The sequence below is a fragment of the Macaca mulatta genome, chromosome 8 (assembly GCF_049350105.2).
Source record: "Macaca mulatta isolate MMU2019108-1 chromosome 8, T2T-MMU8v2.0, whole genome shotgun sequence".
NCBI lineage: Eukaryota > Metazoa > Chordata > Mammalia > Primates > Cercopithecidae > Macaca > Macaca mulatta.
Window position 1 is genome coordinate 130,021,089 of NC_133413.1, and position 26,406 is coordinate 130,047,494.

At 42.5% G+C, this 26,406-nt stretch overlaps 1 protein-coding gene across 8 annotated transcripts in view; it reads right to left on the reverse strand.

Annotated features, from left to right (window-relative positions):
• The window catches only part of ENPP2 (ectonucleotide pyrophosphatase/phosphodiesterase 2), a 124,924-nt gene extending 108,209 nt beyond the window's left edge, over nt 1–16,715 (reverse strand). For all 8 annotated transcript variants that reach the window (XM_077943964.1, XM_015145919.3, XM_015145920.3 and 5 more), the window contains exon 1: nt 16,589–16,715. In XM_077943964.1, coding sequence (XP_077800090.1) covers nt 16,589–16,609 — 21 coding nt within the window. In that variant the 5' untranslated portion in view covers nt 16,610–16,715. The remainder of the gene's footprint in view (nt 1–16,588) is intronic.
• Nucleotides 16,716–26,406: the final 9,691 nt, after the last annotated feature.

Genomic DNA, 26,406 nt, shown 5'->3' on the forward strand with positions numbered 1-26,406 from the left:
GAAATTCTTGTTACTAAATTGAAAGTTTCTTAAGAACAGAGATTTCATCTCCATCGTCTCCCAAAAGTTCTACAACATCTGGCTTAGAAAGTGTTGAACTTTGTATGTCGAAGTCTGCCAATTCTAATTTCCAGATCTTCTCATCGTCCCTTAGCCGTGGGTTGCAGCACGTAATTAGCAGTGCAGTCAACATGACTTTTGAACACCAGAGTGCTAAAGGACTTTCAAAGTTCAGGATGCAATGGCACCATGCTAGCATCAGCCTAACCTCTCCGAAATACCCGCATTCCCAACCAGGCTTGTGACCTGGACAGACATGTGTGCCTCTTTATTAGACTTGTGTTTGTCTAGGAATGAAAGGAATCAACAAGTGGGATGTACATGCCCTGCATTTCAATGAGAGCTGTCATCCTATGGCGTGAAGGGAGCATTGTGATGAATTGGAAGAGTGTGTGGACTCTTGCTGTCTTGCCCCAACCACAGGCTAACAATGCTTTTCTCAGCATTCCTCAGCATTGGTGCTCACAGCTGCACAATAGGATTTTGCCTTGTGCATTTACACACACAAAGCGGCTACGCCATAGTAAATGATTAGAATGGGTGAATGAATGATTTTTTGTCTTGTTGCTGTTCAAGTTCCTTCATGGCAACACAATACAGTTACATATAGATGCTTGGAGAGCAAGTTTAACGTTTTTGTTAAGATTTAGTGAAACGTAGACAGTTTTAAAAATAATAACATATAATATTGATTATGTGTTTACTATGTGCCAGGCATTGTTTTAAATACTTTACATTTCTTTTTTCAAAAATTGTATTTCAGATTCAGGGAGTCCATGTGCTTGTTTGTTATATGGATATTGCATGTATAATGGTAGGGACTGGGGCTTCTGTTTTTGCTGTTTTTTCAAACAGCTCTGTCACGCAAGCTGGAGTGCAGTGGTGCAATCATAGCTCACTTCAGCCTCAAACTTCTGGGCTCAAGGGATCCTCCTGCCTTAGCCCTCTGAGTAGCTAGGTCTACAGACATGTGCCACCATGGCAGCTAATTTTTAAATATTTTGTAGAGAAGAGGTTTCACTGTGTTGCCCGGGCTAAAAGCAGACAGTTCCTAGAGTCAGGCACATCTAGGTTCAAACTTCAGCACTGCCCCTTTACTAGCTGGTTAAGTTTGGAAAATGTAACTCCTCCTATTTCTCCACCCCTGTTTTCACTGGATCCTTTGTTCTCAGCTCAGACAGAGACCTTCCCTGACCACCTTGTCCCCTCCCATTCATCCTTCTCTCCCCTATGCTTATGCCTTGAGCACTTACCCAACTCCTGAATTGTCCACCCCCGACCATAGGACTATGAGTTCCACCAGTGTAGATGCCAAGTCTATGTCCCTCCCGTTAAGTCCCCAGATCCCAGCACTGTCCCTGGCACATAGGGATGTTCAACTAACATTGGTTGAATGATTTGACAAAGGAAGAGAATGCTGAAGAAAGGGGAAGGAAAATATAACTGGAGTTTGGAGGTTTGAGGCAGAGGAGAAGAGGGATCAGGCAACTGTCCTGCAGCTTTGTCCTCTGTCAATGGCAGCAGGGTTGCTGGGCCCTTCTACCTCCATCCCTCCCCAACCTGGGCACCCAAGACCAGACTTCTTGACTGGGCACAGTGGCTCACACCTGTAGTCCCAGCACTTCGGTAAGCCAAGGCAGGCAGATTGCTTGAGGCCAGGAGTTCAAGACCAGCCTGGGCAACATGGAAAAACCCCATCTCTACAAAAAAATACAAAAATTAGCCAGACGTGGTAGTGTGCACCTGTAATCCCAGCTACTCAGAAGGCTGAGACATGAGAATTGCTTGAACCTAGGAAAGGGAGATTGCAGAGAGCTGAGATGGTGCCACTGCACCCCAGCCTGGGCTACAGGGCAAGACTCTGTCTCAATTAAAAAAAAAAAAAACAGAGTTCTCAAGAATTTTCTCACTTCCTAGTGCGGTACTAATCCCCAACCCTAGAATAAATAACACCATTTTCTTACCCCCTTTCCAAGGCACCCAAAACGTGCTGGAAAAATTGCAAACCCCCGCTGATGTTATTCACACACATTCATGACGCTTCACTTCAGCAAAGCCTCCAGGCTTCCCTGCCAGGACATTGACTACATCATATCATCTATCCATTGACTAGTTCATGGACAATGTCTCAAGCCTTCCATTCCCATCCCTTTCAGGGAACGACTTTATCTCCTAATCTCGTCAGACGATCAAGGCCATTCTAATATGCTTAACAAACCACACACAGATTTTATTCCTAGTGATTCCATAAGAAAATATGCTTCAAAGGATGAAGGATATCGGTGAAAAAACTGATAGATTTTCTTGCTTTTGCCTAAGGATCAAATTGAGGTGTTTCTGAGGAAAATTGCTTGTCTTGTATTATTTAAGAAGGCCATTCTCTGGCAGCTCTGACTACATTTTTAATCAATCTGGAGCCACCGGGAATAGATATTGGAACTATAAATATCAGGGGTAACAATAATAAGAGGTTCAGCATCCAGGAATCACTGGATAAACATCTTATCTCACCACAGGCCTTTTCAAGGCAACCCTGACTGGCCAAGGGACTAAGAAATGTGGTCAGGCCAAAGTATTAAGTATAAACATAAATATTGAGAAACTGAAAAAGTATCTCTCCTAGCTATCTTCTGAAAAGGAGGGGCCACTGTGCTCTAGAAACTTCCTGATGGAAATGTTCTAACAACCAGCCACAGGAGATGCTTTGGTTGACAACCTTTCCACGCTCTTTGTTTTCATTTCCATAGGCTCCCTACTTTGAAAAAATAGTTATTTGAAATTAAAATAACAAATGTCTTGTGGACCACATGTCAAGTGCTTTTATAATTTCTTTTCAGACGTGATCTCATTTAAACCTGGCAACAATCATGCAAATAGGTACTATCATTATCTGTAATTTATAGGGTTAGAAGCTGAAATACAGAGGAATGAATTCGGGGAGCTGGGATGTAAACAGTGTGGCCCCAGAGCCTGAGAACTTCACCACTACACTATACCATCTGTCTTGTCTTTGAAAAGGACAGTATTTAACAAGAAGTCACAAATCAGTTTCCCCTTTGTTTATCAATTTAGGACAAAGGTAACAAACAACCAGCCCCTCTTGAGTTAGCTTCTGAGCAGAAGCTTTGGAATTCAAACAGATCTTGGTTTGAATTCTAAGAACTGTGAGACCTTTCTCAAGTTTCAGCTTTCCATTTGTTTCATTCTAGAAATAAGAATAACAGTACTGTTTCAAAGAGAGTTTTGAGCAGTTGTAGGCAAAGTTTCTGTAAAGGGCCAGAAAAACATTTTAGGTCTTGTGTGCCATACAGCAATCTCTGTCACAACGACTCAACTTGCTGTTGTAGCGTGAAAGTGGTCACGAACTGTATGGAAACAAATGGGGTAGCTACGTTCCATTAAAAATTTATTTACACAAACAGAAGGCAGCTGCACAACAAAGGAAACCGTGAACAGAGTGAGGAGACAACCTACGGAAATATTCACAGAAAATATTTATAAGCCATCCATCTGATAAGGGGCTAAGATCCAAAATATACAATAGCAAGAAAACAACCTGATATAAAGATGAAGCTGGAAACCATCATCCTTAGCAAACTACCACAGGAACAGAAAACCAAACACCGCATGTTCTCACTCATAAGTGGGAGTTGAACAATGAGAACACATGGACACAGGGAGGGGAACATCACACACCAGGGATCGTGGGGGGCTGAGGGGCAAGGGGAGGGAGAGCATTAGGACATATACCTAATGCTTGTGGGGCTTAAAACCTAGATGACGGGTTGACAGGTGCAGCAAACCACCATGACACATGTATACCTATGTAACAAACCTGCACATTCAGCACATGTATCCCAGAACTTAAAGTAAAGTAAAAAATAATGAATGAAGAACCTGAACAGACATTTCTCAAAAGAAGATACACAAAAGGCCAACAGGTACAGGAAAGGTGCTCAACGTCACTAATCATCAGGGAAATGCAAAGCAAAACCACAATGAAATATCATCTCGGACCTGTTAGAATAGCTACGATCAAAAACATGAAAGACAGTAAGTGTTGGCTAGGGTGTGGAGAAAAGGAAACCCTTATGCACTGTTCGTGGAATTGTAAATCAGTGCAATCATTAAGTAAAACAGTGTAGGGACTTCTCAAACCATTAAAAATAGAACTGCCATATGATCTAGCAATCCCACTACCAGGTGTACGTCCAAAGGAAATGAAATCAGCACGTCGAAGAGATATCTGCTCTCCTATGTTTATTGCAGCATTATTCACGATAGCCAAAATATGGAATCAACTTAAGTGTCCATCAGCAGATGAATTGATAAAGAAAATGTGGTATATATACACAATGGAATACGATGCAGCCCTAAACAAGAATGAGAGCGTGTCATTTGCAACAATCTGGATGAACCTGGAGGACATTATGCTTAATGAAATAAGCCAGGCACAGAAAGACAAATACCACGTGATTGCATTTATATGTGGAATCTAAAAAAATCAAACTTATACAAGCAGAGAATAGGACAGTGGTTACAGAGGCTAGGGGTGGGAGAAATGGGAAGGTGGTGGTCAAAGGGTATAAAGTTTTAGTTAGAAAAGATATCTTATTCCTCCAGGAGGAATAGGTTCTGGAGATCTATTATACAGCATGGTGACTAAGGCATAATAATGTTTTATATACTTGAAAATTGCTAAGGGAACAGATTTTAAACATTCTCATCACCAATGATAAGGATGTGAGGTGATAAACCAATGTTAATTAGTTTTAAATGTATACATTCACCAGTGTATACGTGTATCAAAACATCACATTGTATCTCATGCATACGATTTGTCAATTAAATAAACAATAAAGCAAATTGCATAAATATATAAACAAATAATTTTATTTAGAATCTAGACCAATGGGTTTCAAAGTGTGATCCCAAACCAGTCAAAATAGCATTACCTGGGAACTAGTTAGAAATGTAAATCCTCTGGCCACACCAGACCTACTGGATCAGAAACTTTAGGGGTGGGGCTCAGCAGCAGGTGTTCAAACAAGCCCTCCAGGTGACTCTGATGCAGCTGAAATTTGAGATTGATCTACATATTTCTATTTCTAATAGCGCCCTTTCCTAAGACTGTTTTTGTGAACCAGCTTTTTCTTTTCACTCTCTTTTGCTTTGCAAGTGTGAAATAAAACTTTGACATGTGCTGGAGAAAACAACAAAAACAGGCAGGACAATATCTGGCCTGCAGGCCATAGTTAACCAACCCCTGATTTTGAGCATTGCAAGAGATAACATATGGGCTTTGCATGATCCCTAGAATACAAGTCACTGAAAATGGGTAGTATAGGCCAGGCATGGTGCCTCACACCTGTAATCCCAGGACTTTGAGAGGCCAAGGCGGGAGGATCACTTGAGGTCAGGAGTTCGAAATCAGCCTGGCCAACATCGTGAAACCCTGTCTCTACCAAACATGTGTTTTTAAAAAATTGGCGAGGTGTGGTGGCACACACCTGTAATCCCAGCTGCTCAGGGGGCTGAGGCAGGAGAATCAGTTGAATCTGGGAGTTAGAGGTTCCAGCGAGCTGAGATTGCGCCGCTGTACTCTAGCCTATGCAACAGAGTGAGAGACTCTGTCAAAAAAAAAAAAAATGAAAGAAAGAAAAGAGAAAGAAAGAAAGAAAGAAAGGGTGGTGGAAGGGAAGGGAAGGGAAGGGAAGGGAGGGGAGGGGAGGGGAGGGGAGGGAAGGGAAGGGAAGGGAGGGGAGGGGAGGGGAGGGGAGGGAAGGGAAGGGAAGGGAAGGGAAGGGAAGGGAAGGGAAGGGAAGGGAAGGGAAGGGAAGGGAAGGGAAGGGAAGGGAAGGAAGGGGAGGGGAAAAAGGAAAAGAAAAAAAGAAAAAGAAAAAGAAAAGAAAAAAGAAAAGAAAACGGGTAGTATAATTGTTGTGGTTCCCACATGAGATGAGCAGTGCTTTTTCAAGTTAGGTCAAAAAAAAAAAAAAAAATTCCCAACCAAACTCAAGGAAATTTAACACATTGTCAATAACCTCTGGAGTCTTCCTTGGGTACATGCATAATTTTCATAGACTTTGAAAATATTGAAGAATTATTAACACTCCACCCACAAAATTGTCTTACAGATAGAGTTGCCAGATACAATACTTTTTTAGTATTTTCAATATTGGGGATGTATTTATCCTAAAACAGTATACATTGTTTATCTGAAATTGAAATTTAACTGGGGCATCCTGGGATTTTGTTGTTTTTGTCTTTTTTGAGTTTTGCTAAATCTAACAACCCCTACCTATAGATCTCTTAGATAAGTTTCACCATCTGGGAACCACTGGTTTTATTGCATAACAGGGATAACCTAAGATAAGCAATATTTTGTTCTTTCAGGGAGGAAAAGAATTGCATTCTTATGGAATTATCCCCAAGGTTAAAAACTAATAACTCCCCTGTGTAGAAGCCACTGAAACACTCTGAGACATCCCCGCGCTCTACACTCACGGATGCCAAGAACAAGCTTAGGTCACCCAAGGAAAAAGTACGATAATCTTGCATTTGTTCCTACTGATTAAAGTCGAGCAGCTTCCAGGAAAATGTAGGCGTCCCTCGCACCACTATGTTGAATTAATATCTGAACAGTATTAATGATGGAAAAACTCAAATATATCCAACATATCCAAAGTTTTGCAGTTGGATTTGTGGGTAATCAAACTGTGTACTGAGAAAGCCTATTTTGTCAGTAAACAAAGCTCCAAAGTGGAGACGAAATATTCTTTGCAAGTAAACACAGGGGCCTAAATCAAGGATTCCTGGTAAATATTTGATAATAATGACGCAGGCACACTAGGTGCCTTCAGGCTTCAGATATATTCCAACAAGAAGGCTTATAAAATCATTCTCACGAAAGTTATAAAAATGGGGAAATGTGGCTCAGCATGCTACAATCTATGTCTTTTCAAACTTCAGAGAAGGAAGATGATATTTGACATGTCCATGAAGATGAATGCATTGAGTTTTACTTAAAAGAGCACAGTATTTACCATCAGAAGACCCATGTTTGAGTTTCCGCACTACCACTTCCAAGCTGTGCAGCCTTGAAAAATTCACTTAGTCTCTCTGAACTTCTGTTTTCTCTCTCTAAAACAGAGAGGAAGAGAATTCCCATCTCACACGCTTTGGTCAGGGTCAAGGAGATAATAGAAATGAAAATCCTTTGCAAGCTGTGAAACTGCAAAGCACTGTCCCGATCATTTCTATGAAGAAAGGCAAACTCTCTGGTGACTGGAAAGTGAAATAATGTTGTACTGAGTGTTACCAGCTAAAACCATGCTAAGGACATTATGCTTTCAAGAAATGTGTGTTAGTTAGCTCAGGCTGCCATATTAGAAAGTAGCGGGTGGCTTAAACAATGAAATGTATCAGCCGGGCTCAGTAGCTCACACCTGTTATCCCAGCACTGTGGGAGAAAGAGGTAGGTGGATCACGTGAGGTCAGAGTTCGAGACAAACATGGCCAACATGGTAAAACTCCATCTCTACTAAAAATCCAAAAATTAGCCGGGTGTGGTGGAACATGCCTGTAGTCTCAGCTACTTGGGAGGCTGAGGCAGGAGAATCACTTAAGTCTGGAAGTGGAGGTTGCAGTGAGTCAAAACAAAAACAAAACAACAACAACAACAAAAGGCAATGAAACACATCATCTCACATTCTGGAGATGAGAAGTCTGAGATCAAGGTGTCGGTCGGTAGGGTTGGCTTCTTCCGAGGCTTCACTCCATGGCTTGTAGATGACCATCTATTCCCTGTGTCTGCTCCTGTGTCTAAATCTCTCCTTTGTATACAGACATCAGTCATATTGGGTTAGGACCCATCCTCATGACCTCCTTTAATCTGAATACCGTTCTGAAGACTCTGTCTCTAAATAAGGTCACCTTCTAGGGAACTGGGGATTATGACTTCAACATTTGCATTGCGAGAGGATACAATTCGACCCATAACAACATCTTTCATCTATTCTATTAAAAAGCGGTCAAATGGGTTCAGAGTGTGTCCCAAAGCCTGCTTCTCCTCAGATAAAAACATTCCACTCTACAATGGACACCTTCTGCTTTAAGATGATAAATTATTTACTTTGGAATAAGGATTCAAGTCTGTAATACCTTCTCCAAACACCAAAACACTAGACAGTGCCCCTCTTTTCACGAAAATATCTTTATTCTGTAGCAAACATGTCACTTTCCCTTATATTTAGCTTATGAACAAAATTATGTCTCACACTGATACAAAAACACTGAAGTTTTTAGATTTCAGACTCAATTTTCTGTTCAAGACATTTACTTATCAGTTTTCAATCCCTCCTGTACTAAGCCTACGGATTGTTGACACATTTCCAAATCAGACAAGGTACCTTCATTAACTTATAGGACTAATAAGTATATATACACACATATAAAAATCTCATATATAATCGATATATGTAACATAAAATAAAAATGATGTTTTTAAATCATCATTTAAAATCATAAGGCAAAGTTAGCCCTTTTTGTTTTTAACTCATGCTTTCTTAGCGACTCAATATTCTTCTTTCCATCAATAATTGTCTTGCCATCTTAGAAAAATATAAATGTCCCAGACCAAATGGATGCATGAATATTTCTCTTGGGCGTTGGTCATTATAGTTCTTTTCGCAACATCAAAAATGTGGAAATAGCCTGATATCGAGCAGGAGTTTGCCAGACAAATCATGAGGCAGCTACATCTAGAATACAAGGCACCCATTGAAGATTATGTTTTTGAAAAATATATAATGAAATGGGGCGATATTCATGGTATGCTGTTAAAGACAAGCAGGTTACAGAAGGCTATGGACAATTCCAATTTTAAGGCTACATACACATAAAAGAATATAGAAGGGATATTCATTAATGTGCTAATATGCTTATCTCTAAATAGTGAGATTGTAGATAATTTTTGTTTCTTTTTTGTACTTTCCCTTTTTGATTTTTTTCCCACAAAATGCATGCATCACTCATATAATGAAAATATGACCTTTTTTAATAAATGAAAATTTCCCTCTGAAAGTTTATTGCTTCAAACAAAGCACCATTCATTCCAATGGGTTACTGTATTTTTGAAAGATCTTAGTACCTTACTTCTAGGAGATGATAACTTAGGGAAAGGGCTCAAAAAAGTATAAAAATAATTATATATTCAGCAATATAATGCAACCTATCACATTATAAAAAGACAATTTAAAAAGAAAAAAGACTGGGCATGGTGGCTCACACCTGTCATCCTAGCACTTTGGGAGGCCGAGGTGGGCGGATCACCTGAGGTCAGGAGTTCAAGACCAGCCTGACCAAGATGGAGAAACCCCATCTCTACTAAAAATACAAAATTAGCCAGGCATGGTGGCACATGCCTGTAATCCCAGCTACTTGGGAGGCTGAGGCAGGAGAATTGCTTGAACCCAGGAGGCGGAGGTTGTGATGAGCCGAGATCAGGCCATTGCAATTGCATTCCAGCCTGGACAACAAGAGCAAAACTGTCTTACAAAAAAAAAAAGCGCTTAATGAAGGACTTACCTTTTGATTTAGATTAGGACTTAATGAAAATGTATGTTTTCCAGGAGGTACATAGACAATGGAGAGGAAGGGTATTCCTGACACAGGAAATGGCATAAGTAAACCGACTTGTAGTAAAATGCCTGGTCTACTCTGAGAGTAACAAATAGTTTAGTATGAGTAGTTCATGGGAGTTCTAAAAGAATGTCAGTGGCCGAGGGAGGAAAATCAAGTCATAGAGCTGGATGGTCATAAAATTCATTGTTCAAACTAAGATCTCTTCAAGCATGAAAAAAGTTGCTGTTAATAGCTGCAGGAAACAAAAGCATACACTAGGACCGTACCAGGAAACCAGGACATATGGCCACCTAACAAAGGACTGGATCCCAGGACACCTTAAATGCCAAGCTCAGATATGTGAACTTTATACACAGAATCTTGAAATCCTAGGGTTGAAAAGAAATGTCAATGCCCTCCAGCCTGGCTAACCATATTCCTGCCTCTCCAACTTTTCCAAGAATTGCTATCAAGCCTCTGTTTAAATTTCTCTGTGACAAAGAACTCGTTGCCTTGGGATGCCTGTTAGAAAATTCTTTATTGTATTGAGCTGAAATGTATCTCCTTGTGTCTCTTATTCATTTGGCTCATTTATTCATTCATCCTGCCCTCTCAAAGACAAACACAATGATTATCTCCCTTCCACATTAGAGGGAAAGACAGACATTGTGACCCTCTAAATCTTCTCTTCTCTTCTCCTACACCCACCCTTCCTACAGCATTCCTGCAGTCTGTCACCATACTCTTATAACTCCTAATTAGCTTTTGAATTCATCCACTCTTGTCACCTTCCCTGCTGCCCTTTTGTTTAGGGCCACCGTCTTTTCTTGCTTATATGACACAGCGCCTCCTAGGTGGTCTCTCTCTTACCAGCCATCCTTCCAACTCATTGTTCACATTGCAGCAAGATTGATCTTTCCAAGACCCCAAACCGATTGTGACACTGCCCTGCTTACAAACTCCATGGGCTCCCCATTTTCGTAAAGATCAACTACAGCTTCAAGAAGGACAGTGTCATGTCATTCTGGCCTCAGCCACCATTCCAGTCTCATTTCTCTCATCCCCTCCCCTCTCTTGCATTCCTTCTTTAGTCCCTTGCACAGCCCACTGAAGGTACTGACACCTCTGCTTGCAGCCCTCTTCCCTCCATCACCTTCACCCTCATCTGTACTCAGCCTTTGGGTCTCAATGTAGACATCACTTCCTATAGAATGTTTACCCTGGTCCCATTAAGTCTAGATTAAATATCCCTTCTCAGGTGGTCTCATGGGGACCTAAGCTTCCCCTATCAAAGCAAGTAGAATATTGAATTAAAGTCACCTGGTTCCTCATCGAACACCTCTGCTCCGTTGTAAATACCATGAGAGCAGGTCTTCTTCAGCACTGTTGTCTTCAACATCTAGCAGAGTGGTTGACACATAGTAGGTGCTCAGATAATAATAGACAATACAGTTGCTAATAAATTTATGTTTGGCACCCAGAACTAGATACGATTGTTCGGAATATGTTCTGAACAATACAGAGTACAATGACTATCATGTCTCATGTTCTATACTCTAGACCTCTTTTTCTTTCTTTCTTTTTTTTTTTTTTTGAGACAGAGTCTCACTCTGTCACCCAAGCTAGAGTGCAGTGATGCAACCTCAGTTCACTGCACCCTCCACCTCTCCTGCCTCAGCCTCCCGAGTACCTGGGACTACAGGCACCTGCCACCACGCCCAGCTAATTTTTGTATTTTTAGCAGAGACAGGGTTTCACCATGTTGGCCAGGATGGTCTCCATCTCTTGCCCTCGTGATCCACCCGCCTCCGCCTCCCAAAGTGCTGGGATTACAGGTGTGAGCCACCGCACCTGGCCTCTAGACCTCTTTTAATACGACAAAACTCTGTTTTAAAAGAAACATATCACTACTGATTTTATTATCAGTTTAAATCTCTAAACCTTAACTATATGAAACTGCCACTTCTCTCTAACTTTCTGTCTCTTCCTCTCTCTGTCTCTTCCTTTCTCAATCTCCCTTTCCCTCCCCCTCTCCTTCCTATCCCCTCTGTCATACACATACACACATACCTAATAATTTGCAATTGACTTTTGGGATCCATGCACAAGACTTTTTATATCCCTCTCTGCACACATACCCCAAAAGTTAAAAGTCAAAACAGATTATAACTTATTGATAACTTTTGGACTCCTAATCCTTATGCCTTTTCTCTTAGCAAATGGGAGCCTTATATTATGCCTTTATAGATATCAGTGATGCTGAATAAACACGAATGAAGACAGAGCCCAGTAGCATGCCACTAAAGACATTCACATGTCAATCCATAGTTTAATCAGCTCTCCTTTAACAAATGCATTCAACCAGTCATTAATCCAATCCATATGCACTTTTCTTTTTATTATTATTATTATTATACTTTAAGTTCTAGGGTACATGTGCACAACGTGCAGGTTTGTTACTTATGTATACATGTGCCATGCTGGTGTGCTGCACCCATTAACTTGTCATTCACATTAGGTATATCTCATAATGTTATCCCTCCCCACTCCCCCCACTCCACGACAGGCCCTGGTGTGTGATATTCCCTGCCCTGTGTCCAAGTGATCTCATTCTTCAATTCCCACCTATGAGTGAGAACACGCGGTGTTAGGTTTTTTGTCGTTGCGATAGTTTGCTGAGAATGATGGTTTCCAGCTTCATCCATGTCCCTGCAAAGGACATGAACTTATCCTTTTCATGGCTGCATAGTATTCCATGGTGTATATGTGCCACATTTTCTTAATCCAGTCTATCATTGATAGACTGATAACATTTGGGTTGGTTCCAAGTCTTTGCTATTGTGACATATGCACTTTTCTAATCCAGAAGAAGATGACAGAATCTGTGCCTTCCTGAAATCAATGTTGTCAACTGATTACAGTTTATTGAGTATAACCATGTTCCAGGTGCATTCACATACTTTATTTTAGTTAAATCTTCCAGTACCTATTATTCTTTTTTAATAGATAATAAAACCATCTCTCAGAAAATTACACACGTAGCAAGTGCCAGAACAGGGATGTGGGCCCAGGTCCTGTGACTCCAAGTTCATGGTCATTAGCACACATGATATTGGGATTATCTCAAAAAAAGAAAACATGCATAATTTGATTTATGCTGGCTCCACTATTCGCCACCTACTTCACTCTCCCAAATATCTGTGGAATTAATTAATTCCTTTGATTAGAGATTCCTAACCGGAGGTTCATTACAACTCAAAGGAGTCTCAGAGTTGACTTGTAATGAACCCACTGAAAGTTCATACAAAGTGCAATATGTGGTGTATCCTGCATTTTTTTCTACTTAGTGTATGGATACACTAAGTAGTGTGTATCTATATCTGAAAAGGACCTTCTCAAACAGTTTGAGAACAACTTCAAGTTTAAATAACTCCCTATCAAAGTTAATCACCATTCACCTTTCTGTCTGAAGGTTTAGATTGCACGCATCTCTTTCTTTAGGAAATCAAAACTGCATTTACTTATCTCTAGCATCCCAAATTCTCCATCACTTTCTAAAGAGTTTTTAGAGGGCTTGCCCACGGGCCCATTCTGAGGTCCTGGATGCCTTCTCTGGATCAAGCTTATCAAAGGACTCTTAGAAGCCCACCTATCTAGGCCTTTAGTGTCCTTGTCCCAAGCCAGGTTCCAGCCTAAAGAAGACTCCTTTGCCTTCACAAAGTCAACAGAGCCAAAACTGCAAGAGGCCTTTCTTGCAGCTCTTCCTTGGGGAAGGTTAGGATAGGTGCAATAGCAATAGGAGAAGCCCACCCGTTGAGATGTGAATTAGAAAGGGAACTGATAGACCCAGAGACTCGAGACATTATTCTCAAATATCCAGAAAGTCTAAACCCTTCCATTGCTAAATAAGTAGAAAACTATGTCTTCCCTGATAATCATACTTAATCTTTATTCCTTAGCATATTATAGATGATAATTTCCTGAAAGCTTCTGTATCTCTGTCATCTAATTCAATGCTTAAACATAAATAGTCATTCACAAAAATTGCACAGAAATTCATTGAGCATCCGAGCTAGGTCTAAGCACTAACTGTAATGATACTAAGACAAAAAGAGTTGATCCTTAAGGACTGGTGTGGGATGGACAAGTAAATAGATAGTTATAATAAAGAATGGTAAGTGCTCTGATCCACAGGAACAAAGGAAGCTCTGGGAGAACAAGAGGGGGCCACGTAACCCATTGGGAAGGATGATCTGCATAGTTTCCAAGAGAAAGGGGCTTTCAGCTGGGTCTAAATAAAAATAGAGGTTAGACACAGACCTCATAGATGTACAGAAAGAAAGTCTTATTTAATAAATAGTTTAACATCCCTAAATTCATATATGATATGGACAAAATGTATATAAAATGTACAAAAATGGTGCATAAAATCTGGAGGAGTGAGTAGTAAGATATAAAAATGAAGAGGAAGGTAAAAGGCAAGTTGTGGAGAACATGTATCCACCAAAATTATTCTTGAAAGAAAATAAAAATGGGAATCTGCTGAAGACTTTTCGAAAAAGAACTGCATGATCCTATTACATTTTAGAAAGATCATTTGACACAGTCTGGGCACGGTGGCTCACGCCTGTAATCCTAGCACTTTGGGAGGCCGAGGTGGGTGAATCACTTGAGGTCAAGAGTTCGAAACCAGCCTGGCCAACATGGTGAAACCCCGTCTCTACTAAAAATGCAAAAAAAAAAAAAAAAAAGAAAAAGAAAAAGAAAAAAAAATTTACCTGGGCATGGTGGCAGGCACCTGTAATCCCAGCTACTTGGGAGGCTGAGGCAGGAGAATTGCTTGAATCTGGGAAGTGGAGGTTGTAGTGAGCTGAGGTGGCACCACTGTGCTCCAGTCTGGGCAACAAAGCAAGACTCTATCTCAAAAAATAAGAAAGAAAGATCATTTGACACAGTGTGGAGACAAAAAGTAGGTATGCGCTGGGCAAGACTGACCCCAAATGAGACTAATGGGAAGTTGTGGCCAGAATGGAATTTGAGGGAATACTCGCCATAACTATAACAGTGGTGGGGAGGTGGAGACACGAGTATGTGTATGAATTATACTCAGCAATGAGAGTAGACAGGGCTTGGTGATGATTGTCATGAATGAAAGGTAAGAAGTCACCTAGGGTGATTCCGGTGTGTCTGACTTGGACAACTTGAGGAATGCCATTTAAGCAGTGGCAAAGAGAAGAGGAAGAGCAGGCCTGGGAGAAGAAGGGAGAAGACAGATCCAGGTCCTAACTCGCTGATTTTAAGGTGCTCTATGGGACATCAAAGTAGAGACTGGAATTTTAGGGGAAAGATTAGGCTAGGTTTGGGAGACATCATGTATGTGTAGTGGTTGAAGCCATTGGAGTGAATGAGATTATCCAGAGAGACTGCAGGATGAGAAGCGAAGAGAGTTAAGAAGAAAGAGCAGTGCACACGAACATTTATGAAGTGAAGCCCTTTAAGTATTAAATTGTAACTCAAAAGGTCAGAAGGGAGCCAGGGAAGCACGAGATTGCAGCATCCAGGACACAGTCAAAAACAGAGAGAGGAAAGGACCAATAGTTCAAAATGACACAGAGGCTGTGTGTGTACGTGGGGGTGCGGGGGAGTTGAAAATGCTCTATGGTTTTGCTACAAGGAGGTCTTCGGCGGCCTTGCCAAAGGTTGGCCCTCAGAGGTGAGGGTGGACGCCAGGTGACTAGGTGTGAAGGAGCAAAAGGGTAGTGAGGACAAGGAGACAGCAAATGCCACCCACTCTTTCAAGGAGTTTAGTGGGAAGAGGAGCAGAAAACTGAGGTGACAGCCAGAGGTGACCACTGCAGGGGAAACCAGAAGTTCCATTAAATACCTGATGAGCAGAAGTGCAGAAAAGCTCCTGCGCCCCGTGGAACTGGGTGTGTGATAAATACATAAGCAATACCATCATTGGCTTCCCTCTCCATCCTGCTGGGCACTAGAGCGGCTTTTGTTTCCATTCCCCCTATCAGTGAGAAGTGGCTCGTGCTTCACTTGTTAAAACGAAACAAGAGTGTGGAAGCTCAGCAATCATCGCTGGAACCCTTTGACCCCCGCTCCGCACCTGAAGACCTGAAGACCGGCTGTGCCCGCTGCCCCTGCGGACGCTCCCCAGTGTTCGCCCTTGGAGATTTCCAAGTCCAAATCAAAAGCACCCATAATCAGTTGAAACCCAGGGCTCCCTCTAGTCTTATCCAAAATTAGCCAGATCCTTTTGAAAGGCTTGTTCAAAAAGAAGAGGACAAAGAGCCAAGAGACTGGCTGTGCCGAATTGTGCACGTCAATCAACATCTTTGTGGAGCCTGCGAGGGGCGCGTTGTGGGGAAGGGGCTCCCTCCTTCAGGGAGATGATTCTGTTTCCTGGAGGCAAGTGTGGGAGTCCAGAGGACCTTACTAAACATATTGTTTTAAAAATCCCCGTCCTTCTTGCCAAGCCACTGTCCCACAGGTAATAAACAAGAAGCCCGGCCGTCTCGCCGCCCAGGACAGAACTCGCTGTGCCCTGCAGCTGGTAAGGCTGAGGGTCGCCCGCTTGCACAGTGTGGAGCCGTGGTGAACCGAGAGTCCTCCACAGTCCCCCTCTGCAAGTCGGACCGGCTCGCCTTCCAGAAACCAGAGACAAACTCGATATTTACAAACTCATTCTCTGGCAACGAAAACTCGAAAAGAGTTGAGCTCCGCATTTGCGCGCCTGCAAATTGCTCCAGCTGAGTGCACGGGAACGCAGCCCAACAGGGACCGTTTTCCGGCAAACCTGGAGGCCCTTTGCAAGGTTTCTCTGCTTGACAGAATGGCAGCTGTGACCCGGGAGCCCAAGCAATGGAGGACGGGTAGAGAGAGGCGCATACCGTACCCGATCGGCGTGGCGGGTCATGCTGCGGGAGTCTCGGCGCCTGTTCCTGCCCGGGCGCTGCGGACGGGGCCTGGGTTGCAGCCCCGCGACCTGGGAGCTGTGCTCTGGACGGCTGCTGCGGACTGCTCTTGTTTGCACTGGGCCGTTTGCTTTTGGGATTTCTCCAATGCAGATGTAGTCAGGGGGCCGCTGTCCCGAGGGACAATGATTCCATTGGAAGCTGGCCTTTGACAAGACACACACATGACCTTTGACTAAAATGGCTTTGGGGAAGGAAAGTGTCGGGAGGCTGAAGACGGGGGCCGTCGTGCACATTCTCACCGCCGACAGTGCCTAAGTTAATTTTTCACCTTTCAAGGAGAACCTCTGTGAGGTTTGGGTTGCCATTTCTCTTTCATTCTGTAGGATTCAGTCTCTTGTTTCCAGAAGGATTTCGCTGCAGAAGTTTCCTGCTGTGTTGTTAATGCATTCCCTAAACTAGCATTTCCAGGTCAAACAGGGGCAGGCCTGTGTTGTATACGTTCCTCTGACACTCTGGAAAATATCACCACCATTTTTTTTTTTTTTTCCTAAAACACGCTACAGTTTACAAAGGGCTTTTCACAATCATGCTGTCATTTGGCCTCCCAAACAATGCGGGGGAGGCTCTCCTACTACTGCCATTTCACACATAAGGAATTAGAAGCTCAGAAAAATATTTGCCCAATCACCCAACCAGAAAGTGAAATCAAGGTCTTCTTAATTGGCATCCCGTCCACATCCACGAAACCACCCACCACCCTGCTGAGTGACCCACACTACTAATGAAAACACAATTAATATAAAGCAACAGTAGCTACTGTTATTTTAATTTTTGAATTACAAAAGTGAGCATCAGAAATTGTTTTATTAGATAATAGATGCTTTGTTCCTTGATATTCACAGATATCTTGAATTGATTGGCTACATTTAAAAAAAAATAGTTTACTGCTATAAGGATGCTGTGGTAACCAGACTAGCCACTTAGCTGTACAAGCCAGGTGTCCCCAGGGCTGCTACCAAAGTCCATCACTAACCACTATCAGTACTTCTTTCTATCTTATTTCTGGGTCCTTTCAGACAGTGACATACTAAACAAAAGGGAAGGGGCTGTGAGCTTGTGAAATAAACACTGGACAACCAGTCAGCATCACAGAATTTTAATGTGATGGAGACCGGGTTGGGAGCAATGGAGCGTTATGGTGGAGGTCTGCAGAGAAGCCCCAGACCTAGACCTGCCCAGTGTGAAAGGCAATAGTACCTTCACTGTTTTCAGTTCAGAAAAGGGGAAAGGGGGTGACACTCACTCTCAATTTTGAAGGATTTGCAGGAGCCAACCAGGAAAAGAAGAGGGGGGAAGGACATCACCGACCCAGACAGCACCAGGTACAAAGCTGCCGTGGTGCGTTCAGCGAACTTGAAAATAGTCGGGGCAAGCAGGAGCAGACGGTGTGAGAGGGTGAATCTAGAGAAAAGGGTGTGGGATGGACTCTGACCGGCCTCCTGTGTCACTCTAGGGGATGTGGACTTCATCTTGCAAGGCTGAATGTGTTAATATAACTGGCTCTGGGGTATCAACTCACAAGAAAAGGATACAGGAGTCATGCATGCATTGTTCTCCAACAACAACAAAAAGATACAGATCAACATCACTTAGCTTGGTAGTAAGCAGCATTTGCCTCATCAGATAGATGCAGTTTCTTCTTCCTAGCTGCAAAAATGTGAGCAATACATTTAACCTCACCAAGCCTCAGTCTTCTCATCAGTAAAACTGGAATTGTGATATATACTATGAGGATTAAATGAAGTTATGTAGATAAAACCCTTAGCCTTTCTTCAGGCATTGAGTTATACTCAATAAAAGATAGCTATTAAATTTTAAAGTACTTTAAAATGTGCAGTGCCTACCGTGGAATAACAAGGCACTCTCTTTCTTCCAGTTCTCTCGCTGCCTTATTCTCATCATACTTCTGGCTTTGGACTCATTAGAAGTTTATCCCTTGTTCCTTCCTCTTCTTATATTCAGGGTTTTCTTCTGTTTGTTTGTTTGTTTGTTTGTTTTCAGATGGAGTCTTGCTCTATCACCCAGGCTGAAGTGCAGTGGCACAATCTCGGCTCACTGCAACCTTCACCTCCCAAATTCAAGCGATTCTCCTGTCTCAGCCTCCACGTAGCTGAGATTACAAGCGCCCTCTACTACGCCTGGGTAATTTTTGTATTTTTAGTAGAGGTGGAGTTTCACTATGTTGACCGGGCTGGTCTCGAACTCCTGACCTTAAGTGATCCACTTGCCTTGGCCTCCCAAAGTGCTGGGATTACAGGCATGAGCCACTGCGTCTGACCTCAGCTCCTTCTTGACAATACTTCTTCTATGTCTTAGACTAGTCTTTATATCAATTTCAATCTGTCTCTCCTTCCACTTCAATTTGTTCATTTATTTGTCCTACCATTGCCATACCCATCTGCAAATTCTCCACCCAAGATGTAGCTATCTGCTAGAGCTAGACATCATTCCAAAATCATGACCATTGGCACCACCATTGATGTCTGGCCTACCCCTGGCTGGGCACTCAGCACCACCTCAACTCTTACAAATGTCCATCTCACTTCTCTAAGTATGCAAAGTAACTCTTTCCACCTCTTTAGAACCCTGATCCCACTCCCACCTGGCTTCCTTTCAGCAAAAAAACTCTTTTCTCCCAATAAAGAACACAGTAGCTATCAGAAGGAAATTCTATTTCCTGTCCCTGCACCAGAAAAATATATCGATTCTCCACTCCTCCCCTCCTACCTCAGAGATACCTCTTTTTCTGTGCACTATAGATTCCCTCTCTTCCCACTTCCTTTGGAAAACTCTTTCATCAACCATTGCCTTTCCTTTCAACTTCTTCTCTACTGATATCATCAGTTCATTTATTCAGTAGGCATTTATAAAACAACTATAATCAAGCATCTTTGATTCCGGACATACACGGATAAATAAAACATCACAGCCTATAAACACATTAAAGTCCCTCCCACAGACCACGTTTCCTCATGGAGTCTGAATATGTGCCAGTTCCTTGCAACTGTAACAACAACAACAGCACATGCACCCAGCATGTGCCCATTTCCAGGAACATTCTTCCATAGATCTTTCAAGGCCAGTTTCTACTCATACTTTAGGTGCTGACTTAATGTCACGTGCTCAAAGAGTTCTTCCTAGGATATGAACAGACACTTCTCAAAAAAAAAAAAAAGACATTTGTGCAGCCAAAAACAAGAAAAAAAGCTAATCACCACTGGTTATTAGAGAAATGAACATCAAAACCACAATGAGATACCATCTCACGCCAGTTAGAATGGTGATCATTAAAAAGTCAGGATACAACAGATGCTGGTGAGGATGTGGAGAAATAAGAACGCTTTTACACTCTTGGTGGGAGTGTAAATTAGTTCAACCATTGTGAAAGACAGTGTAGCAATTCCTCAAGGATCTAGACCCAGAAATACCATCTGACCCAGCAATCCCATTACTGGGCATATACCCAAAGGATTATAAATCATTCTACTATAAAGACACATGCACATGTATGTTTATTGCAGCACTATTTACAATAGCAAAGACTTGGAACCAATCCAAATGTCCATCAATGGTAAACTGGATAAAGAAAATATAGCACATATACACCATGGAATACTATGCAGCCATAAAAAGAATAAGTTCATGTCCTTTGCAGGGACATGGATGAAGCTGGAAGCCATCATTCTCAGCAAATTAACACAGGAACAGAAAATCAAACAGTGCATTTTCTCACTCATAAGTGAGAGGTGAACAATGAGAACACATGGACACAGGGAGGGGAACATCACACACCGGGGCCTGTCTGGGGGTGGGAGACAAGTGGAGGGAGAGCAGTAAGGCAAATACCTAATGCATGTGGTTTAAAACCTAAATGACGGGTTGACGGGTGCAGCAAACCACCATGGCACATGTATACCTGTGTAACAAACCTGTATGTTCAGCACACATATCCCAGAACGTAAAGTAAATTTAAAAAAAAATCACAGTGGGGCATGAGGAACTTTTGGAGATGGTAGCTCGTGTTGATGATTGTACATACATATGTATGCATTTATATGTACATATGTAAGTAAATGTTAAAAAAAGCAAGAGTTCTTCCTTGACCAGCCAGTCTAATGTGCCATCTTTTTCTTCATTATTGGCTAGCCTTTAACCTTTCCTGTTTCCTTCATATCATTTACCTCATGTTGTAATGAAAAGCTCCTCAGTCCGCTCGCTTGCTTATTTTCTGTTGTTGCCACTAGTTTGAACCTTCACGAGGGCTGAGACTCTTATGTTTTATTCAGCACGGTATCTCATACCTACTAGGCAACTCAGAAAGCATTGTTGATTGTACACGCCAGGTGCCAGGACCATATTTGCCTTAATCTTTTTTTAAACTGTTCTCTTTGTCTCCATCATACAGCCTACTGAATTTCAACATCAAGTAAAATTAGAATCTCCCAGGCTGTTAACAATCTTGATGCCCAAAGCACACTCAGACCAGCTATCACTGAAGTGAGATTTAGGTAATTCCAAAAGCCAAGCTTGAGAACCACTGACTTAACCTCTGCATGACACAGGTGAGGCTCAATAAAGAAGTGAAGACATGAGTGAATGATTCAGGGAATGGGGTCATTCAGCTTCTGGTTATCTTTAGTCCTCTTCTCCTTGATCTCTCCTCACAGAATCTGTTACCTAGGCATACAAACCCCCAAACAAGCCCTGCCCTCTCATTTTCCCAATCTTTCAAGTGGTTCTAACTCTACTAAAACATCCATGCCCCAGCCTGGCTCCCTAAGGAGTTTCCCTACTGGTAAAACCCGGGTTTGGGCTCAACACAAGCTCCTCCGCCAGGCTCTGGGCCTCTTCTCTGCTTGCTCATGACATGCTATTAGTGCAGTCAAGGCTGCTTCCTGCTGCTGTGTCATGATTATTCTTGACCAAGAGCTCTTTTCTCCTGTGCCCCATGTGTGGCAGGCTGCCTAGTCAGCAATGGCATTCCACAGATGTTGTAGAAGGAAATGAAGCAACACGCTTAATGAACTTTAGACGCGATGCTCTACTTTCATTTTTGGGTGATTTTGTTGTTGTTGTTGTTGTTGTTGTTGTTGTTAACAGCATTATTGAGACCTAGTCACATAATGTACAACTCACCAATTTAAATGGTACCATTCCATGGTTTTTAGGATAGTCACAAAAGTATATAACCATCACCACAATCAATTTTAGAACACTTCATCATTCCAAGTCAAAAAGGAACCCCATACTTATTAACAGTCATTCCCCACGTGTCCCTCGTTCTCTCAGGCCTCAGTAACCATTCATAGAGACAGAATTCTGTTGCTACAGGTTTGCCTATTCTGGTCATTTCATACAAATAGAATCATACAACACCTGGTCTGTTGTGATTGGCATTAACTTCCACTTTTGAAGACCCATTTGGCCATAGCATCCCTTTCCCATTGCATGTACACGATGGAATATGGACTTTGGTAGAGATCTTGAAGGATGAACCAAGGCAATATTTCTTAGACCATATTTCACAGCAGCCTGATAAATCATCCAAATTCCCAAGCTCCAAGGTAAGAGAGTGTAAGGAGGAAGGAGAATGGAGACATTTCGCTACACCTGTTACCCCAGAAAAGCGGGAAGGAGCGATGGATTCCAACAGGGCTCAGCTGTGCCTCCTGCCTCCCCAGCCCGTCCCAGCTGGGCCATATGAACAGGACCTCCTGCGCTGTCAGGACCCCGCATTGAGGGCAAACTTCCAGAGTCAAAATCAAGATTTGCCACACATTAGCTGTAACTTTTTATGTCCTGCTTCCCCATCTCTTAAAAAAGGATAGAAGTAATTCCTACTTTATAGATACCACATCATAGAATTGTGAAGATTAAATGAAAAAGCACACATACAAGGGCATAGCAGGGGCACCTGGGACATTGTAAATACCAATGCACGATTACACTTGTTGCTTGACCACAGCTGTTTATATATTGTTCTTCTAAGTACTATTTAATATCAAATGGGGGTTCTGATGCTTTAAAAAAAGTACTGCAAACCATTAGTCTAGGAAAACTTCACACACCATGCAGGATTCTACCACCAGATGATCGCCTGTGTTCTGCTTGCTGTGAGCTGGGACAGTGGAAAAATTTAGGTGAAGTTGAAGAGTAATTCATAAAGAGTGAAGGGAGAGATGGGTTAGGTTTATTCCTAGCACAAAAAGTTGATGAAGGCTGGGTAGGGTGGCTCATACCTGTAATCTCAGCACTTTGGGAGGCCGAAGTGGGTGGCTTGCCTGAGGCCAGGAGTTTGACACCAGCCTGGCCAACATGGCAAAACCCCATCTCTACTAAAAATACAAAATACAAAAAAAAAAAAAAAAAAAAAATAGCCAGGTGTGGTGGTGAGCACCTGTAGTCCCAGCTACTTGGGAGGCTGAGGCACAAGAATTGCATGAACCCAGGAGGTGGAGGTTGTAGTGAGCCAAGATTGTGCCGGTGCACGCCAGCCCGGGTGACAGAGTGAGACTCTGTCTAAATACATTTTGTTTTAAGTTGATGGAAAGGATCTAGTTCTTCCTACCATATATTCAGCAGTGCCACTAGTAGGCAGAGTCTGTTGGCTTTACAGAACTTGGGTCTGTTCACCAACGGCAGATGGTCTATTCACCTGCACCCCTCTCCCACAATTTCTTTATTTTCTTCGTACTATTCTTATGTGCCAGACCTGTATGTAGTGTCTCCTAAATATATCTGAATACAAGCCCTCAGGAAGTGTCTCCAAAATACACTTGAAATCAGCACTTGGGGTGCTGACCCTCGGTGGGCTATCTACTGGTCAGACACAACCATCTGTCTGCATCAGACACTGCAGCAACGAGCCACAGGGTGTCTTCATTTTGCTGTCAACTGGTCAGACAATTATCCTGCAAGGTCCAGGGGAGCTGTTCTTGCATGTAAGCATCGCATGTCTATTTCAAGTTGTGTAGCATAATTAGTGAACCTTTGTCTCACTTCCACTGCTTTGAACGGGCTTGCCTGCACATCTGGCAAACCTTTGCTCAGATTCAGCTCCACCATCCCTCTTGTCATTCCCTCCTCTATGATTTTCCAGCTAGGACAGCGCCTACGACAGTGCCCGATTATCACCTGTGTATGTGACCATCTCGGCTGCTGCGCTGTGAGCAACTAATTAATAAGGACCTTTTTCTTTTATCTTTGTGTCTCCCAGTCTAGCCTTGGGTCTAGCACAAAAAAAATGCTCATTCCTCCCTTTGACAGATATGCATTGAGATCCTATTGTGTGCTGAAACTTGAAAATGCAAACATTTCATGAAAGCATGGAATTTTAACTCTGAAAGGAATTTTGAGAGGACAAAAGGAGGCCCCAGAGAAGGTAGATCTTATTGAGCATCCCAATGTCTAGGTGGGGAAAACTCTAGGAATATACTTTGCTCTTTTGTGGCAGGGATTTTTCCATTGGTCAAAATAACAGAATTTTTATAACTTGGTTAGAAAACTAGAGAAACATCTAAAGGCCGGATGCAGTGGCTGACACCTGTAATTCCAGCACTTTGGGAGGCCGAGGTGGGTGGATCATTTGAGGTCAGGAATTTGAGACCAGCCTGGCCAACATGGCAAAACCCTGTCTCTACTAAAAATAGAAAAATTAGCCAGGTGTGGTGGTGCGTGCCTGTAATCCCAGCTCCTCGGGAGGCTGAGGCAGGAGAATCACTTGAACCCAAGAGGTGGAGGTTGCAGTGACCTGAGATTGTACCACTGTGATTCAGCCTGGGCAACAGAGCAAGACTCTGTCTCAAAAAAAAAAAAAAAAAAGAGAAAACTAGAGAAAAATCTGAGTGACTGTGTTCATTAGCGGTTTTTCCAGGTCAAGGACTAGCCCTCCAAACACCCCTGGGCTGGTAACTGAGGATATTTACACACACCAACCCAAATTCTCCCCATGGCTAATCGCACTGTTGCCTGACTCTCTGCACTTCTCACACCCTTGTCTTGCAGTTTCATGTCTCACCCACGCCAGGGCCTGTAAAAATTTAACTCGGTGCAATTGCACAATCCTGAAAGCATGAATTGCTTTTTGAGGCAATGAATGAAAGTCTTCAATAGCCCCGTGGAAGGAAAAAATGGAATAAGTTGTCACAGACATAAATGTTTTTGTCAGGCTCAAACGAGGTTATTACACAACTGAAGGAAGCAAGGGGATGCTCCTTTGGGCCAGCTTAGGAGACAGATGAAATCTCGTTCTGTTTCTCTTCCTACTGCTCTGTGTAATTTCTATTGTTAGGAATCTATTTCCAGGCCAGTCACGGTGTGTCATTTCTGTAATCCCAGCACTTTGGGAAGATCACTTGAGCCCAGGAGTTCCAGACCAGTCTGGGCAACAAAGTGAGACTCTGTCTCTACAAAAAAAAAAAAAAAAAAAAAAAAAAAAAAATTAAAAATTAGCCAGGTGTGGTGGTGCATACCTGTACTCCCAGCTACTCAGGAGGCTGAGGTGGGAGGATCCCTTGAGCCCAGGAGGTCAAGGCTGCAGTGAGCTGTGATGGCACCAGTGCACTCCAGCCTGGGTGACAGAGCCAGGCCCTGTCTCAAAAAAGAAGTAGAACCTATTTCCCTTTGGATAGAGGTGATGGATACGTTCATTACTTTGATTGTATTGATGGTTTTACGGATATTTGCATATGTCTAAACACATCAATTGTATACATTAAATAAGTGTAGTTTTTGTATATTATTTATACCTCAGTAAAGTTGTTTTTAAAAAATAGAAGAATCTATTTTCTCATTGAGTCTAAATCATGGTTCAGCAAATCCATTATTGTGCGTCTCTCACCAAGACAGGCTTTGGTGAGAAAGAGTAACACTTTTGCCTCTTGAAGGCTGCTGATACACTTCTCTTAATTAGTCATGATGGCACTGATGCCAGTGAATGCCACAACTTTAGGTCAGGCCACCATCATCTCTCATCTGGACCACCGAGTAGGTCTCCTAACCATTCTCCCTGACTCCAGTTTGAAATCTTCTAAGAAACCTCCCATGCTGCAGCCAGAGAGATCATCCTAAAATTCTAATCTTACCACCTAGTTCCTCTGAGTCATGCCCTGCAGGGTTTCCCACTGTCCTGAAGAGAAAGCATCAACTCCTTAATATAGGTTAGCAATGATCCGGCCAAGAGTGCTGCCTACAGACACAGGCACCTAGCTAAGAAGTTGAGTAGGGTTGGAACCCACATGCTAAGCCATGAACCTGGGCAATGGCCTACTTTTGCCTAAGATCCAGTGAGAACTAGAGGTGCCCCAGAGGGTCTATTACTTACTGTTGTAAACTCAGATCTAGTCGTCCCTACGCTTGCTTCCATCCTAACCTCAGCACTATAATCCCACCATATTAGCTTCTCAAAATTTCTCTCTCTATCTTCTTTCTGAGCCTTTACCCATGTTCTCCTCCATTTTAACTTCTCTTTCTTTCTCTCTTCACCTGGGTAAATCACATTCTTCTTCGTGCTCTCCACTTAAACATTATCCTCCCTGACGCTCTTGGAATAGGTTAGGTGCCTCAAATATGTGTTCTCAAAGCACCAAGTGTTTTTCATACAGAAAGATCATTCTATAGTCTTTTTTTTTTTTTTTGAGATGGAGTTTAGCTCTGTCACCAGGCTGGAGTGCAGTGGCGCAATCTCAACTCACTGCCACCTCTGCCTCCTGGGTTCAAGCAATTCTCCTGCCTCAGC